Genomic DNA, 18,454 nt, shown 5'->3' on the forward strand with positions numbered 1-18,454 from the left:
AACAGTTCTGTGCTGCTCCTCCTCAGATACCAAAATTCATTGAAAGTCTTCCCTTTTTTTCCCCCTTAATCCAAACCCAGGCGCTTGGTTGGCAGAGGGTAGGACTGAAGCTCAGACACTCTCCTAGCTGTGAGGGAGGCCTACTAGGTGCTGGATGAGAGCCTGCTGGTGCTGACGTCCACGGGGAGAAGGATTGTGCAGAGCCACTTGGTGCCTTCTCACCTTGGCTGAGAAAAAGAAGGATCTCTGTCAGGAGCACAGGAAAGCCACAGAGGCTTCATGTAAGTCTAGCTATCAAATAACACTACTGAGGAGCAGTGTATGCCCTCAGCATTACTTAAGACTGAAAAGAAAGATAAGTTTTGCTTGATCACACCTCTGGCTGGACAGAGCCTGGCTCAACAGCAGTCTTGGACTAATGTTGCTGGCGAGACCCATTTAGCAACAGCATCATGCTTCTTGCTGTCACAGAAAAATTGTCCCCTGCTTTCTGTTACTGAGCTTTGAAGCATACCTCCCCCAGCCTCTTGGAAGCTCACAGAGAGCATAATGGGAACATACTGCTCCCTGGAAGGCAGGCTGCTTTTGGGGACCTCGTGCCTTCCCAGCCTGCACAGGAGGCAGGGAGCAAGCACAGGGGTTTGCCACAGAGCACACCTCCCATGGCTGGGAAATGGAGAGGCAGCAAGAGCGTGTTAATGAGCTTATTTTAAAAATGGGCATTCGTGGGATATTTGTTGTTGTTCTTTGGATTCCTACTTTGGAAAAAGATATGAAAGTGCTTAAAACTAATTTCCAATACCTGTTACCAGCTGGGTATGTTTCAGAGTCCAGCTGAGCTCAGGAGATTCCCTTGTTCCCAGTGATTTCCTGACAGACTGATCAGGCCCTGTTCCATCTCTAGTTAATGAAGATATCTTCATATACCATTTTGTGTAACTTCAGACAACAGCTGCAACAGCCAGGGCAAAAACCAGCTTGAGAGTGGGCACCTTGCAAGTGACAAAAGGAGGTGGCTGTAAGAGAGTTAAGTGGTTGGATTTCATGGTCACCTCTGCAGCTACTTTCTTCCATCTGCACTTGGTCAGCCTTTTCCCAGGATCAATGACAGAAGCAGATGGGGCCTGAAGTGACAGGTCACGTTGACATCTCAAACATCATGCCAGCTTGGGCTGGTTGAGTCAAGGGAGAGTTGGTCTGGCCCATCCTGTCACTTCAGCTGTTCCTAAGCTTCGTTAAGGATTAGTGTTTTAAACAAATACTTTGTTCTGATAGAGCTAGTGCTTGAAAAATTGAAATCAGGCAAGTCTATCTCACATGCTGTGCCTCAGAGCAATGTGTTTCTCCAAAAGGTACTTGAAGGCTGCAGTGCAGAGAGCAGGTTGGAGTTAGTAATACCAAAATGTATAAAACCTCTATTAAATAATTTTAGCCTGCAAAACTCAGTGTGTGTCACAGGGATATTGAATACAGCAATTCGGTTTGGAAATGGAAGCTGAATCCCACCAGCACTAGTGGGTTCACAGCACCCACAAACCCCGGCAGCCCTGGGCTTCGATTTCCCCTATGTAAACAGGGTTACAGCATGCCTCTGCCATTCTAGATGTGGTGATGACAAGCATGTGAGCAATGCTGAGTGGCTCGGCACTGCATCACTTCAGGAAAGCTGGTAAATAGGGAACCAGCTGATAAACAGGGAAACTTGCCCTGGTGTGCTTTGCAGCCCTGCCCCAGCACTGCAGCAGCGCTCCAGTGTGGGCTGTGCATGAACAGGAGTGTTAGTGCAGCAGTGTTTGCACTCACGCCAAGTGTTTGCAGCAGCAGCCAGCAGCACGGCATCAGGGAAAGAGCAGAAGATTAGGGAAGCCTGCAATCGTCCCTCCTGTCATATACTCACCAGCCCTCAAGTTAGCAGCCTCCTCTGCTAAGAACAGCATCTTTCTCCTTGACAGACTTTTTGTTGCCTGAATTCTAATTTTATTTTTTTTTGAGTCCATCTAAACCTTATCACCCACAACATCTCCAGCCAGGAGCCTCCATGTTAAGTGACATGCTGTATTGAAAACATGCATCCCTTCTTTTTCTTCAAGCTTGTTATCTGATAACTCCATTTGCTGTTTCTGCATCATGAGAAGCAGTGTATAGACCATCCCCTGTTCACGTTCCCAAAGCACAAATGGTTTTATTGACCTGTTTCACATCTCACTTCAGCCATCTCTTCTGCAGGCTGAAGAGACTGACCCTATTTAGGCATGTCTGGTGAGGAAGTAGTTCTATCTTTTTGGTCGCTCTCACTGTCCTCATTTGTGCCTTTGGTATTTTTACTATATTCTTTAAATACAAAAAGACCAGAACTGCACATTGTATTCAACCTGTCGTCTCTTGTGGATGTACTCAGTGACATTACAATGTTTCTGGCTTGTTCTCTATTCTTCTTCTAGCAACTCTGCATTTTCTTTGCTTTTTTTTTTAAAAAATAATTGGGCTAACATTTTCAGAGAACTAGTCACAATAACACCAATATTTAATTCCTGAGTGTTAATCATAGTTCAGGCTTCATTACCGTGTGCACATATATAAGAAGAGGCATTTTTCTCCATGTCAGTTATTTTGTATTGTTGATATTGAATTTCATCTGTAATTTTATGATGCAAGCATTCAATGTCAAGAGATCTTTTGCAGCTCTTTCCTGGCAAATTACATTCTTTGCCCTGGATGATTTAGTATCATCAGCAAACTGTCATCTCTCTATTCAGTTCCTTTTCCAGACCATTTATGAGCATGTTGAGCAGCACATGTTCCAGTGGCACACCCCTGCTAATCTTCTGCCATGGAAACCAGCATTTTCTTACCACTTTTTGTCTTCTGTCCTTTAATTAATTGTTAACCCAAAAGAGAAACTTCATTTTCATCCCCAAATTGATCACCTACTGGGAGAGCCTGATGGGGTATCAGTGTTGTTATCTGGGTAGATGTGTGTTAGGACCTGAGCTGAGACCCCCAGTTCAAGGATTAGCTTTCAGCCCCCCTTATTACCCCAGCATAGTCCATCCTTTGGGGATTTTTGCCTCGTGCCCCAGCTGGTTCCCTGCTCATTCTGGCTTCTTTGTGTCCTCCTTCCCACAAAGGCCTGTGGTGCCTAGGAGAGAGGATCACATCCATCACTCTCACTTCAGTTACATCCCGTAGCCTGGCCACTGTCAAATTTGCCTCCTCCTCTCTGCACTTACCAGATTTATCCTATTAAAACATTTGATGGGTATCATTGTTATCCCACATTTTTCTCTATTTTTATTCATCATGAAATTCAATAAAAAAAAAATAGACTGCCTTTCTTGCTACCCTTGGTGCTTCTAGCTAGCACCACATTGTCGGTCCCAGACCGCATCACAGCTGGCAGCACACAGCTGTGGTAGAAGCTGCCAAAGAGGAAATGCAAGAAAAAAAAAAAAGCTGTTCTCATGATTTCATTTTCTGAAACAGCCCCAGTGCCTTATATTACCCTGCCATCTTGAAGCCTGTTTTTTTCTACGCAGTGAAAGACTCTTTCAGTCTGTGTTAGCACAGAGGGCTGGGGGACCAAATTATCCTGTCTACTTGCAGAATGAATTAGCCCGAGCACATAGCTCTCTGGTGCAACTTCACGACCTCCAGTGCTGCTGCTGGCTTGGAGGTACCACAGCTGTGACCTTTCTTCCCATCTCTGCCTGGCTGCCCCTAAATCTGCATCAGGGCTCTCCCTGCAAGCAGGGCGAGGGATAATGCCTGATGTTTAGCACCAGTCTTCCTAAAAAGCTACTCCACGCTCTGGCAGTGTTTCAGGATCATTAATATATTAGAACTGTGAGCCAGCAGTCCAGGACTAGTGGAGCATAATGGTTAATTAGCAGGTTACAAATCATCTTTTAAATGGACAGTTGATAGGGCTTCAGGGCTTTTAAATGGTCCTTTTTTACACAGAGTTTCCCAGGATATGTATCAGAAAGGGCTGTTTGTAATCAAGAGACACAAAAGCTGCTTTCAGGGACTTACAGGGATGAGTCTGACTCCCCTGATTGTGTAGGAGAGGAATTAAACCTGTGGCAGGAGAAAGGCTTTTACACTGCAGATGGGAGGGGAAGATATGCAGAAAGGGTGGCTTAAAAGTCTTTAGCTCCCTTCAGGCAGCACAATTAGTAGGCAGATTTTTCCAAAGAGTTAGAAAAAAAAATCCTCTTATGTACCAGTTTCAAAAATCCTGCCCAGTGGGGGATCCAAGCACTGGAAAACCAGCTCTAAGCTCTTACAAAAATCTGCAAAAGAAATGTGAGCTCTGGTGTGGACACATGCCTGGAGAAGTGGCTACCAAAAGGTTAATGTAACACACATCTGTTGGTACTTATTTTTAAAATAAGAAGACAGTGAGGTAGCCCACAGATGTTGAAGCCTGTCAAAGCTTTTGGTTTGGAGAATTATTAGTACTAAACAATGCTTAACATGGTTGGATAATGGCATCAGCATTGTCACCATTGCACATCACCTGGGTATATCTATGTCAGGAGGTCAAACAAACCCAGCGTCAGAAAGCGTTTGGGATCCCAGGGCCATGTCCTGGTTAGGAGAAGGCTCTGCCCCACCCCACATCATTCTGTGGCTGAGAAATTAAGAAATCCTTGCATAAATCTCAGGATAAACAAACGTAATCTTCTCTGTCTACTTAAGGGTTTTGTTCCTTCCTTGCATCTCTTCCCCTGATGTGCAGGAATAGTTAAACTATGAGATGATAATGTCATTGTCATATTTCATAATTTTGGGGGCGGAGAGGAGGAAGGAGGAGAAAAACATGTTTTGCTTCCCCATGGCCTGGGTGTGTCATAACAGGCTAACAGCAGCTCTGGGGCACCATGGAGCAAATGTGAAAATCTGCTCCTGAGCCAGTGCAAAAGCAAAGCTAACCATATTCTCTTAACTGCACAGTTCAGACCTGCTTTCCTGGTAGAAAAGAGCTAGATTTTTTTGGTCCTGTTTTCCACAACGCCCTCTGAGAAGCAAAAATCAAAGCAGACTAAGGAGAAAGGCAGCCTGGCTTTGCATGATGGTTGTAAAAGGCTGGCGAGTTGTACAGTGTCCCTGTGACGGAGCAGTTTGTGATGTGCACCGAAGAGCTAGTGCCCAAAACGGGACAGCCTCAGGGACGCAGGTCTTCGGCGCTGGCCAGCCATGCAGAAGCTGCATCTTCTCCCGTGTCTCGAGGTGCAGCATGGTCCCACAGCTGGGCCGTCGCGGCATGTTTCCTGGGTGCAGGCTTGCTCTTCGCTGCTCCTTGGCAGAGACAGGGCTGAAGTCAAGCTGTGCTGGGCTGCAGACAGGCAGAGGCACGCTGCTCCCCCCGCAGCTTACTCACACCCTGGCTCTGTGCTCCGGCTGTGCGGATGCTCTGGCTTTCCGGTTCCTGTCTTCGGGGACACAATCAGGCATTGTAAAGGGTCCAAACCAAATCATTCTTTGCATGAGAAATATGCAGACTCAGATGAAACAATAAGCACACCCATGCAGCTCCCTGCCTCAGTTTCCCCATCAATTATGAGCTGTCTGGCTTTTCAGAGGCAGTCTGAGGATGCTCTTCTCCTGTCTCTCCTCCCGCATAAGCTTTTCCCCAGGAGGGAGGGGCTCCAGCTCTTCTGCAGCAGCTTTCTCCTTTGTAGTTTTTCTAAAATGGTGACTTTCTTTTACAGCTGCTTTAAAGGCTAGACATCCATCTGCACTGCATTGCTCCCCAGCCAGCTTCCTCAAATAAGCAAAGTTTCCAGGTTTCTGCTGTTTTAATGCAAGGTCTCAGTTTGGGGCTGCAGAGACTCATTAGATACCTCGCTGCGAGGTTCTTCAAATGGGGTTGCATGAGCAGTTGACTTGAAGCCTGGAGGGGAGCAAATTTCATTACTTAAGTTTTCTCAGCAACCTTTTGAAATAAATACCCAGTATCATCCTTCACCATATCCTGGCCTTGTTTTGCAACGGGCCAGGATATGGTGAGGGGTGGCTTTTCTGAGCACAGACCCCTCTGCAATTTTTCCTAAATCTTTGCTGAAAAATCCTAGGACAATATAGCTAAATCTTCATCATTATTTCCAAGGATTTGTTTACACAAGCTTCCACCTGTACTGGAGGTACACTAGCTTCACACCAGTCAGACCAGTGAAGCTGTCGTGCATTGAGTGTAATGTCCATGAGCACTGGCTCACGGCCACACTTGCCACCTGCCTCAGATTTAGCACACGTGGACAATACCCAAACCGTCTGCCTTCACCTTGCTCCCTGCACCATCCCATCAGGTACGTGGGAACAGGCTGCAGCAGGGATGAGTTGCCTTAGGAGGCTGCGCAGAGCCAGCAGGTATTGAGACTAGTAGCCCAAGTTTCCCACGTCCAGCCACATAATGCTGGGCGAAACCTGGGGCTGGCAAATGGCTGGAATAAAAGTTCTGTTTCCAGCCTGGGTTGGACCTCGCTGCACTGACGTTTTCTAGAACAGCTGACCTGGCAGTTTGTGCTGTGACTTTACTCTTTGTGTTTCAATTTTGCTTGGTGGTGCAAAATGGCAGTGCGCTAATCTCAGGCCCACATACTCCCTGCCCCTTAGTGGTTCAGCGGGGAGGGGAATTTTTGGATGCCTTGGCTCCTGGGTGCTGGGCGTGAGGGGGCCTGCTGGGCTGCAGCATGCCAAGGCCTCTTTGCTTGCAGCAATGTTTGTGCAGGGCAGCCCCAGAGCTGCCATGTACGGTTACAAATTGGGGTGAAGCAGCCGTGATAAATGTGCTGCTTGGCAGCCACTGTGCTGCAAGTCACATGCTATGGCAGCGTCTGGGTGGGAGTGGGAGCCACTCACAGAGGTGTGTGGCTACCCCAGAGCAGAGCCCCAAGCAAGCACCTGCCCTGAGAGGCTCAACAGCATGGGGGGCAGGTAGGTACCCTACCCTCATCTGCCTGACACATGCAATGGCAAGCAGCCCTCCCAGTGGCACCCCAACAATGCTATCTAACCAGGGCAGAAAGCCTTTCTTAAAAAGTGTTTATGCTCTGCAGACTATTTTGCTAAGACCCACTGTGATCCTACTCTGGCCTCTGACATGGCTGTGTGTGTATTATCAGTCCCACCTAAGGGCAGAGAACTGCCTGGCCCGTGGTATTCCTCATGTCTGGTGTCTGTAGTTCATTAAGATGGAGGGGCTAATTTTCACCTCCTGCCAGGCAGGGGGATTTTGACACTAGAGTAGAGTTTGCCAATCTGGTGGCAGCACAGCTAAACCCAGTGGAAGCAGTGATGGACCCCAGCGGAAGGGCACCGTGTTTGACAGGGACAAAAATCACACCCAGGTTTACTGTGCTGGCTTTTAGCTGCATCTTAGGTGGGCTCCCAGCTCTCATACAGATGAATCATAAACTGGGTCTTTGGCCCAAATCTGAAAAGGTACGTGTAACTTGGCCTGCTTTGGAAAGAAATGGGACCATACAGGACACCTCTCTACCTCTGGCTTGGGAGGAAGAGGGACCTGTGGGAATGCATCCCTTTTTCTTGCTTTTCTCATACATTCCTTAATTCTTTTTCAATATCGATTTGATTCAGGGTCCGGGAAACCGATCTTTTCTCTTTTGCTGACCTTTTCTGGGCAGTGCTTACATGTCCTGGTGGGCACAGGATGGAGGCACTGACTTAATCCTTGAAATAATTCCTGTGTCTGTCCTCTTGCAGGCAGAGGAGAGGAGAACAGCAGAGAAGAGGAGATCAGACAGTGACAGAGGCCCAGAGAGTGAGCATGGCCGGAAGGTGAGTGGGGCTCTGTGTCCCTTTGCGGGGACTCTTGTCTTGGAAGAGGAACCCAGTAGGATGTGCTGCCTCACCAGTTGCCTCAGTCCTAAAGGAAGCAGCAATGTGCTCTGATGTGGTCTCCACTGTTCATCCCTCTCATCATCCAAAGCTTTGCTGAGCAGCTAACACACCTGAAGCAAAGCAGCACTGGAAAAAGGTAACAGGGGACCTGCCCTTCACACCTTGTCATGGCTGCCTAAGTCCCTAGCACAGCAGCAGGGATGGTACAAAGGGTGGCATGCTCACCCATGTGGCAGCACAGTCCTGGCTAGTTTCTCTCCCAAAATCATTTCCTTGTGGGTTGAAAGACTCAGGCCATATTAGCTACAGCTCTTCACTTCAGCAGAAGCTGGGTAAGATGGAGATAAATTAAAGCACAGGCCTTCCCACTGACTGTTTTAATGCAAACCGTGGAGGACATGCTGGCTCCTCTGAGCCTGCAGATGCTCTTAATTAATGGAGCACAAATTGAATAGCCCCACCTCAGTGTGATTCATTAGCAGGACACAGATGGGCTCTTGAACATTAATTGCAGCTGAGCCCCCCAGAGCAGAAAAGGGGAGCTTTGTGATCCAGCTAACCTCAGCTATGCTGCAACTGAGGTGAGCCCCTGGTCAGGGACCAGCTCCCTCTGCTCTGTGGCCTCTACCTCTGCATCTACCCACAAGAGAGCACGGGCATCAGCCTTGGTCTTTCACTTGCTTTTGGCCTCCCCTTTGCTAAGTGCCAAGGTAACGGTGCAGGCACTTCCCTTATCCTCCAGCTCTGGAGGTTGAACCTTACTCCCTCTGGCTGTGTGTTGCTCAGCCCTTGCATGCTTCTCCTCTGTGGGTGCATCAGGGTCTGTCGTGGCAGGATGCACCCTGCCTTACCATGCCATGGGGCTGGAAGCTGTGGGGAGCATCTTGTGGCCTGTGCCCCAACCCAGGGACCAGTGCTTGCCTTTTTTTTGCCCTGGTGTGCCTTCCCTTCCTGCAGACCTCATCTCTGCCTTCTTGGGGATGCAGTCTCAGGTCCCCCAGCTCTTGCCAGCTAATGAATGGAGGAGCAATTACTGTCACCCCATCTCTGGCCCACGCAGGTGGGTCTCCTTGGTAACAGGGCTTTCAGTCATTCCTTCCCTGCTGCTCTACTTTTATCAGCAGTGCAGTGCTGAGGAGTTAATTCCTGCTTGGGGAGGTGGTGAGGGTGGATGGTGTGGAAGGGCATGTGTATGAAGTGATGAATTATCTACTGGTAATTGGCACCCCAGGACTCAGCTCTGCACTAAGTTGTTTGTTCGACAACAGCCATGGCCAGTTGGCTTCTGCTCCCACCACATCCGTAAACCTGATGACTGGGTTACATGTGTGTGCACACACAGAGCCATATGCCATCAGCTCTGAACTATCTTTTCATTAAGCTTTACATTTTAGAACAGTGGCAGCCCTTAACTAGTCTATGACAAGGAGGAGTGATAAACTGCTGTCTCACAAAGTGACTTCATTACCCAGTGTGCAAAAAGCCAACCTCACACATGGAGCCAAGATAGCATTTATTGCATGTCTGCACAGAGCTGGGTGCTGGGTGGTAAATCTGCAAAGCTAGCACACCTCTTAACACATGGAAAAACATTTTATACACTTTGAACAATTGTTCACAATTATGTTTAGTCACTTAACTCTCATTGGTTCTCAGGAGCTTTGTCTCCATTTAAAGTTACAGTATTATTTGTGATTTCGCCTCTGCAGGTTCTGTGGGGAGGGGGCTTTCTTTGCTTGAGGGTGGATCTTTTAGTAAGCTAATTAGGATAGTTCACACATAGTTCAAGTAATTTTCTATTTGATCTCATTAACCATTTGGTTCTCCTTGAGCTTATCTTGTTATGCCCCAGCTTGACATATTTATGGTGTTTATCCCTTCTCCCAAGGCCACGTGTTCTTAACTATTTGTAACAACCTCTATTTTTCAAATTCTTTCTTGTTTTTCATTATAGATATTTACATATTTTGTCTTAAGTTTCAAGTTAAATAACAGACTGACCTTCTGTTAACCATGTATATGCAAGTGGTTGACAACAAAACAAAGAGGTTGAAAGCCACGAAGGTGTAGAGCCCCTTTGCTCTGAGAGTGCTGCTCTTGGCACTTGCAGTACTGCGTGCCCTGGGCACAGGATTTCCCCCAGCCCTTAGCTGTGGGCTCCTACAGATGCTTGGTGATCACAGGAGGCTGTCTTCCTTCTCAACCCTGTCAGTGTGAAGGGTTTTGTAGGCATAACTTTGATTTAAGTGTCCCAAAGTCTTCAGGTGGAGGGGACTTCAGCCTCTCAAACTGTGTTGCAAGCACTCCAGAAACTAGCTATATGCCGTAGTAAACCTTTGCAAAGTGCCTCTTCCAGGAAAAATTTAGAATATTTGGTTTTAAAACCTTCAGGTGAGCACAAACACAGCAGGTGAAAGCTGCTGTCCAATTTATGACTGCAGCTGAAGCAACTGCAAGTACAAATGGGGTGAATCAACCCTGTGGTTGGCTATGGATTTACAATGTGACTCCAAGCAAGCTATGTAACTTCTTCCTGCCTCTGTTTTCCTCTCTGTAAAGTCAACCAGCCCTGGGACCAGTATATTTAGGCTATGAGTAAAACAAAGCCCTTTTGTGTGCACAACACTAGAGAGAGAGATGCTGACCTGTGTCCAAGTTGTTTTCAAATATTACTGAACATTTCTGGTGGTGACAGTACAAAGTACACTGAATGCAGCTGTTTCAGACATTTTTATTAATAAGAAGCTCTTTTGCCTCCACTTAGGATGGTGGGAAGTCAGTGCAGAAGAGTCCCGGAGACCTGAGTTTTCCTATGACTGGACGGGAACGCTCAGAGTACATACGCTGGAAGAGGGAGCGAGATCAGATTGACCTGGAACGACTGGCGCGTCACAAGAACGCGAAGGGCGAGTGGCGACGGGCTTGGGATGTGGAGAAGTCGGAGCACATGTAGGTCCTCCGCTGTCTTAGGGTGGTTTGTCTGCAGCAGGCCATCTAAAGTCAGCGATGAGTTCTTGTGCAGATATTTTTTGCTGATCAGATCCCATGCTGTCATGTGCCTCTCTCTGACCAAATCCACATTGCTGTCTCTTTCTTCTCCTGATCATATATGTCTCTCAGTGGGACCAGATACCACAGTGATTCCCCTATTTTCTTTCTGACATGAGGTCTCCTACCCTGGTGGGAGATATTGCGTGCTGATTGCCTGCCTTTGGTCCCACCAGGACTTGCACTGGGGAAGGGAGGGGAGCCTGAACCACCACTTGGTCTACATCTGGAGGATATCTCCATATTGACAAATTCAATGACAGGAGGGTGCAGGTGCTCTTCTAGAAACAGGGATGGACAAATTCATATTGCTAGTCCACAGATTTTCTCACTGCCCTGCTTGTTTCTCCTTTTCAATCACAGGAGAGGCCAACATGCGTAAATCCACCACACCTCATCTGAGCCCATTCAGGCACTGCGGTGTGAGGGGATCACTTCAAAGGGCCGCCTGTATGATATGAGGGAAATTCTGGCAACAGCAATATAGGAGAGCTCTAATGGGGTCTGACACTTCCCTGCTTTAAATGCTCCCTCTAACTGTGCTTGTTCAGCTGGGTCACAAGCTAGAAAGCTTTGGAAGGTGACATGGCCCCTGCACCAGGATAGGAGTTTGATAGGGTGTGGAGTTAGGGAATGTTACATAGGTTTGCTGATAAAAGAGTTTGTATACAGAGCAGATAGGTGGGACAATCTTGGTGGAGGAATGGGACCGAATACATAGATTTTCAGTCACTGAGACCTCAATAATTAGAGGTGAATTGACTTAAGTGGGTGCTGAGTGGTGCTGGCAAGACAGGTCTGAGCCCTACTGTTCTCCAGTATATCAATTTTTAAGAGAAAAGCCATAATACAAAACAGCAGGATTAGAAACCAACCAAACGAGTCTGATCTGACATGACAAGTCCTGAAGCTACTTCACATTGTGTTTGGAAGCTTGGGAAGCTGCATTTGAGCATGGTACAGCTACACTACAGGCATCTGTAGGCTTCATGGATGTTCTTAAAATTAAATATATACATATGGGTAGTGATGTAAAGGCTTTAGAAGTTTTCCTTTGGGGTAGAATTGCCTCACAGCCTCATTTCTCCTGGTTAGTGCATGCAGTTTCAGCTCCTGCTGATAAACCTGCACATATTTGCCAGTGGGCAGGTGCAGAAGGGCCAAAGGCTGGAGCCTGCGTCGTCTCAAGGTCTCCTGCCCATGCTTTTGCACACCGGAGGAGAACGGTCAGGTCTGACAATGCCTGTTTTTAACCTGCAGGTTTGAAGAGGACTTTGTTAAGGATGGGGAGCCAGCCTTGGATAATCCCAGCAATAAGAAAGGTTGGCAAGGGACACCTAGACTCTGTCCTGACGCTAGTGAATGCTGATCGTGCGACTCCCAGTGCCACAGCAGCTGTCGTGGCTGTCAGTTGTGAAACTCGGCTTTCCTGGGCAAACGCCTCTGAGCGCAGTGTTGGGGTCTCAGCCCTCTCTGCTTTGCAGAGTGCTCAGGGGATGGGATTTGAGCGTCTGGGTGCTAGTGCTTTTTACCTTCCCAGGGAGAGCAGTGGCTTCTGTAACCTTGTACAACACAATACGGAGGCTCAGCACTGCCTCCTTTCCCAAACACTGGTTTGAGAGGCAATCCTATTCCAGAGCACATCATCTCTGATCCCTGTGGCACATGCTGGCTTCTTTACTAGCATAAGTCCATCATCACTCCTGTTTCTCAGGAGATGGACTGGCAGAACTAAAGCTTTCCCTTGTGACACCTTATTTGAACACCAGGCTTTCTGCTGTGTGTCCATTATGGAACCTCACTCACTTCTGTGCATGCTTTGCTTTGTCCTTTCAGGGGGAAGAAACGCAAGGAAATTCCAGCACAGGTCCTTTCCTCCCAATGGGAGAGGTGAGTAAACCACATGACTCAGTTGCATCAACCCACTAAATGTCTGCACATCTGATACGCCCTTGTGGAAAGAGTTCTCTCCAGGCACGCTCACAGATTTGGAGTGCCTTTTGGGAACATACCACATGGTTGCTCTTGTTGCTATGTGGTACAGTTTATGCTGTGTGGCAGGGGAGAACAAGTCTTCCAAGACTAGCTCAAGGGATACTGTATTCAAGAAACAAGATTTAAAGTTATAATTGGAATTTGAAATAAGAAATGCAGAAAAAAACACCCCTAAATTCTCAATTTATATCTATTACTTTAGAAAATATGTGTATGGTATGTATACAGCTTCAGAGACTTCTCCCTCCAGAGGTACTTTTCAGTGATACGGGAATGTTGGCCCCTTCAGTGGTCCGTCAGCTGATTCTGCCTGCTCTTGGATGGCATTTCCAACCTGTCTTCTAGGTGGAGGACAGCATGGAGTGAATGTGAGCGATCCTGCTCCGAAAGCAGTACCTGCTGTGAGCAGCCGAGCCAAAGGAAAGGACAGACTGACTGGCAGAGCCAGAAGGTAAGGAGATTGGCAGCAGTGCCATGAAGTATTGGGTGTGATATGCATGTTCAGCTCTCATTCCTTGCCTAATTGTGAAGAGGGACAGACAAAAAAAGATGTTGTTTCACAACAGCAGTTGTTCAGATGAGTCCCATTTGGCTGGGACCGTGTCTGGCAGGACTTTACTTAGTGGGGTTTGTGGCACTTGTGGGGTGCATCATCGCTTTACTGACCCGCTGCATCAACTCCCTGCAGAACAGCGCAGGGGGTCAGGATTACTCTGTGACCAGATTTGGGTAGCACTGGCACATGCCTCAGCAAGCTTTTGAACACATTGTAATCTGACTTCCAGGCACCACTGATACAGAAGGGCAGCCTCCAAAGATAATTCCCAACTGAACCAATAGTTATTAGAATTAATACTATGGTACAAATGTCTTTTCTTCTTAAACAACTCTTCTTAAAGATCCCTAACCTGGTGAGGAGGGAAGTGGCCTGCTCCTGCCAGCTGTTGGCAGCACACAGCAATATAATAATTTGCACAGAAGTAATTTCGGAATATCAGCAAGGCTAAGTTCATTTTACAGGTTTGCCCACATCCTCCCAGGGGCCCCACTTCCCTACTGCTCACCATAATTAAGTTTCAGTGCAGTCTCCAGTTTCCTGGAGCCACACCGACGGTTTAGTAGGAATGAACGCCTTCACAGCACTGCCATGCCCTTTAGTGGGCAACAAAAGGGTGAAGCGTTGATTACGTACCCCAGGCGTCTTCATTTATCCAGATGCAAAACCATTCCAGCAGCATTTAATGTTAACATTCCTCAACCATCCAGGTCAGTTATGACCATGCAGTTAAACAGATGCATAAGCAGGTATGAGCTTCATAGGGGTATCACAGCATTTCCCAGAAGAAATTAGTTAGTTGGAGGTCAGCCATTACTTGGCTGAAATGAAGAGTGTTAGGCAGGGTCTGTGTGGGCAGGATTCTGCTGTGTCAGGACAGTGGTAGGTCTAATATGAAGCCTGGCACTGTATTAACTCTGAAGATCTTACAATGTCACTTCTGTTCCCACTGGCTGTGCTTTGAGGAAATTCACCTGAGCAGCCATAACTCTCAGCTAGTTATGCTGTGGACTGGGAATCTATTTACAGCATAAAAATGGGTTATCTTCTGTCTTCCTAAGGTCTGTTAGTTAATCATACTTTTTAAAACTAAATTTAGTTCTGAGAAATGGATGTATGCAAATAATCAAGTTGGCTTTGTTTGTAAGTTACATTTCACCCTTTTCCATTCTTCAGTTCCATCCCCAATAAAATGTATTTGGGAAAGAAAATCTCATGAGCTATGCTCATGCTTGCTCTCCCTTAGCCACTGACTGCTGCATCAGGGAATTACAGCAGTTCCCAGAGGATGTGCAGGATGGGCATGCCAATAGATTTGCTTCATGTTGTTACTTTCTGTAAATACCTTAGAAGGCTTCAGACTGCAGACTGAATGTTGCTGTCAAAACTATGAAAGATGCAGTGATTGTACACAGTTCTGCCCCACCTGAAGATGCCAACCTATCAGTGCCAAACCAACATCCCAGACCTCAACAACTACCCTCAGGATTAAGAGTGGTTCCGCTTCTGAGGTTTGCCACTGAAATTTGGCTATTTGTGATAAGAAAAAGGAGGTCAGGGAGCTGGCCAGAGAGAGAGGCAGAAATAACATCTAAAAAGTGATGGGCTACAGGGCAGAGAGGGAGGAATTACAAAACAGGGACAGGGAGCTGAACGAAGGGAGATAATAAAATTTAAAAAGAGACAGGCTACAGGCTTTGAGGGAAGAATTAAAAACTGGGGACAGGAAAGTAGACAGAGAGAGACATCAAAAGAAAATTTGTGCACAGGAATTACTTCAACAGATGCACTGGAGGAGAGAAACTGAAGGAAAAAAATACATCCACCTGATACTATATAAGAAATTAAAGCACAGGTAGCTGTTGGGCAGACACTACTACCACCACACTGGCTGTAAGATTTTAAACAGCCACAAATGACGTGACTTGAGATCATCAGCCTTTCTGAAAGATAGCACTTCTTACAGAATACAGCTTTCCTAAAATCACATACCAGTTTAGGGCTAAACTGGATTCAGGGGGAAGGCTACTGATGCAGCATTGCTGTCTCTACTTCCCTCTGAACTTAAATTATTTGTTATCAGTTGTCTAAATTGCCTCCAAGCTAATCAGAGAATACTGTTTCCTGAGACACCTTCCCTTTGGACTTTGATCCATCTGTTCCTTTAAAACACGCATCTAGTGCCATTCCCTCTGCTTTGAGAAGGGTTCACGGGACACCTTATTGCCACAGAGCAGGTTGTGTCTTCTTGTGGGAGAGATGTTCAGTGCTCCTAAGGGCTGGAAGAAATTGCACAGAAGCAGCAGCTCATGGTTTCTGTTAGTGTTTGCTGGGAGTGTGAGTTATACCCACTGCAAACATAATTTGCTTCCTTTCTCTCTCCTTCCTGCTGGAGTCTTTTATTTCCTTGCACTCCAGGGCCTGGGGAGGTGGGCAGGTGCAGAGGAGGTTTCCCTGGGAGGTTCATGTGGTGGTACATCTGGTTTATTCTGGTCATGTCTTCAACTGTTGGTTATGCCCACTTTGACTCACCATGAGACCCGGGATGTGTCTCAGGGCCCTTCAGGGATGATCAGGTGTATAAGGTGTGGGAGCAGTGAGTTAGCTTATCCAGATGTGGCCCACCCCTGTCCTTCCTCCCAAGCAGGAAAATACAAGGAAAGACTTGTATTAGAAGGACCTGATGGCATGATAAACCTCCTGTTTTCCAGTGTTTGATCTGAATCCTAATACAGTCATTCTGTTCTGCTCTGTGGACGTTTTAGCTGTACAATTTAGATGCTTATGGCTGGTTAAATGTGTGCTGTCAGTAGGCTGTAAAAGAAAGAGCAGTGTTGATTTTGAGTGGCTTCGTGGAATGGAAAATGAGTTTGTTGCTTCCCTTTTATAGGCAGAACAGGCGGATAGATCATGCTATGATCTGCTGCCTCCATGTCACGGCTGATGGGTCAGACGCCTGTGCTCAGGTCCTGCCTTGGGCTCCATCTCTGCCCTGGTTAGACCCAGGGGAAGGGATGAGAACCCACCCACCCCCCTATCTCCATCTCTCCTCCTCCTTGGCAAAGGCTGACTTAGGTCCCAAAGTATGCCTATGACAGGCAGATACTGAGTGGTTTCCAGAAATCATAACAAGGTCTGAAGCCATTTCTTTTTCCTTCTGTGCTGAGCTCTCAGAGCCATGCCCAGAAGGAATGCCTTGGCTAGATGACTTATGGCAGAAGTTCAAAGAAATAATATTGGGCTGGGATTTAATGTTTTGCACACTGTCTCAGAGCCTCTGACTGACCAGCTTGGAGTGCTGTTTGATGACATCTCATTGAGCTGTACCTCATTAGTGGCTCTCAGAGTCTCTTCCTGCAGTGGTCTCTGTTTGCCTCTTCTGCTCCAGAGCTTGGATAGGTCACTGAAGGCAGCCTCCTCTCTGCCAGCAGTTGGGACAGCTTGAGTAGGGCTATATCAGGGTATCCACACTTCTACCTGCTGAAGTAATATAGTTTTATTCCCTTGCTTTTCTTACCTCCCCCCATTGGCAGGACATTTATGTGGTGGGTCCAGCAGACTTAAGATCCCTTGTGCCTTGGACATGCCTGCTTGAAGCATATTGGAGTCAAAGCACACCAGCAATGTCAGCCAGTTCAAAGTGAAAATAGTTTCTGGGATGTGTTCTGTATCTGGGGAGGGGGGCAGGTCAGCTAGCCAGATGACACAGCGAGGTTTAGCACCTTGTGTCAGGAGGCCCAGAGGATGTATTGCAGGGGGGATGTGTTGGAGAGAGGATGCCTGGCTTGTCATGGGCTTCCACAGCCTGATTCCTTTTCTCACAACAAACTGAGATGGTATGTTTTCCAGTACATGTTTGTGCCTCCAGGGCTGCCAGGTTCAATCAGGATATTATTCATATCCATTTAAAGGCTTTAAGGCCCCAAAATGGCTGGTGCTAGAATCTTGTTTAGATGCCTAAATTCTCTTGACGATGAAATTACAAAATCTTACATACTGTTGTCTCTGCAGAGACATTCTTTGTTCTTGTTCTTTTTATTATTTCTCATTTTATCTCACAGTGGAAAAATACATGGTACACCTTCCTGAACATCATGCATTAGAAACGGGGCTAGAAGGTGTCTCAATATACTTTTTTTTCATTCTTGTTTGCTGTACTTCACATTTATCAGCTACTAGGATAGGAAATCATGGTTCATTTAAAACTGCAAAGAAGTATGTTAATCTCTACTGATATGAGTATCTGAAACATGGAGCCATGCCACAAAATCCTCACCTTTTCCTGTAGACCCACGAAAATTGGGGGAAATGAGGAATCCAAACATTGTTCTGCTGCAGCATGGACACCTCCCTCAGCACCATCCAGCTGCTCCATCTTGCCAGAATCACTTTAGAATAGCTCTCTTTCTGCCCACCCATCCCACCTCATGGACTTTATTTTTTCTGATCTCTTCATTGCATCTTCTGAGTCCTCTGTTGATCTAGAAGGGATCCTGTGACTCTCTGGCCATGTAATCTTGTCTCTGAAGCTCAAAGAGCATCCTTTGCTCTACTGCTTCTTTTTGGGAAGAACATTCCTGAAGCTTTTTCTCTCCTTTCAAACCTCAGCTCAGAGAGCCTTTGGGGTGCTGAATATTCCTTACCTTTTCAGAGAATCCTCTCCCATTTAAGTCCAAGCAACCCAATAGCAGTGGTGAGACCCATTTAGAGCATCTGGTGGTGACTTCCAGCAGCACCTCACCCTGTAAAGAGTTTGGAGCCAAGTTCCCATATCCCAAGCATCTGTCATGGATAGCAGCAGCCATGCTAGGGAATGCACTGAGTATTTTCATTGCATGTTAGTGATTAATAACACACTCTGGTGTTTTAGCGGTAACGATGGGGAAGAGGAACATGTGAGGCAGAGATGCTGAATATTTCAAAATTGCTGTCTAGCTAGTTTTGCCTATCTTTAGACTCGTGGAAGTGGCCTGTTCTGGGATGGCTCTG

At 46.8% G+C, this 18,454-nt stretch overlaps 1 protein-coding gene across 2 annotated transcripts in view; it reads left to right on the forward strand.

Annotated features, from left to right (window-relative positions):
- Positions 1–18,454, forward strand: part of CCDC9B (coiled-coil domain containing 9B) — a 56,525-nt gene that overhangs the window by 23,520 nt on the left and 14,551 nt on the right. For both annotated transcript variants that reach the window (XM_080405030.1, XM_080405031.1), the window contains 5 exons: positions 7,729–7,803; positions 10,631–10,815; positions 12,175–12,236; positions 12,751–12,804; positions 13,255–13,360. In XM_080405030.1, coding sequence (XP_080261156.1) covers positions 7,729–7,803; positions 10,631–10,815; positions 12,175–12,236; positions 12,751–12,804; positions 13,255–13,360 — 482 coding nt within the window. The remainder of the gene's footprint in view (positions 1–7,728; positions 7,804–10,630; positions 10,816–12,174; positions 12,237–12,750; positions 12,805–13,254; positions 13,361–18,454) is intronic.

The sequence above is a fragment of the Falco punctatus genome (assembly GCF_963210335.1).
Source record: "Falco punctatus genome assembly, chromosome: 10".
Lineage (NCBI taxonomy): Eukaryota > Metazoa > Chordata > Aves > Falconiformes > Falconidae > Falco > Falco punctatus.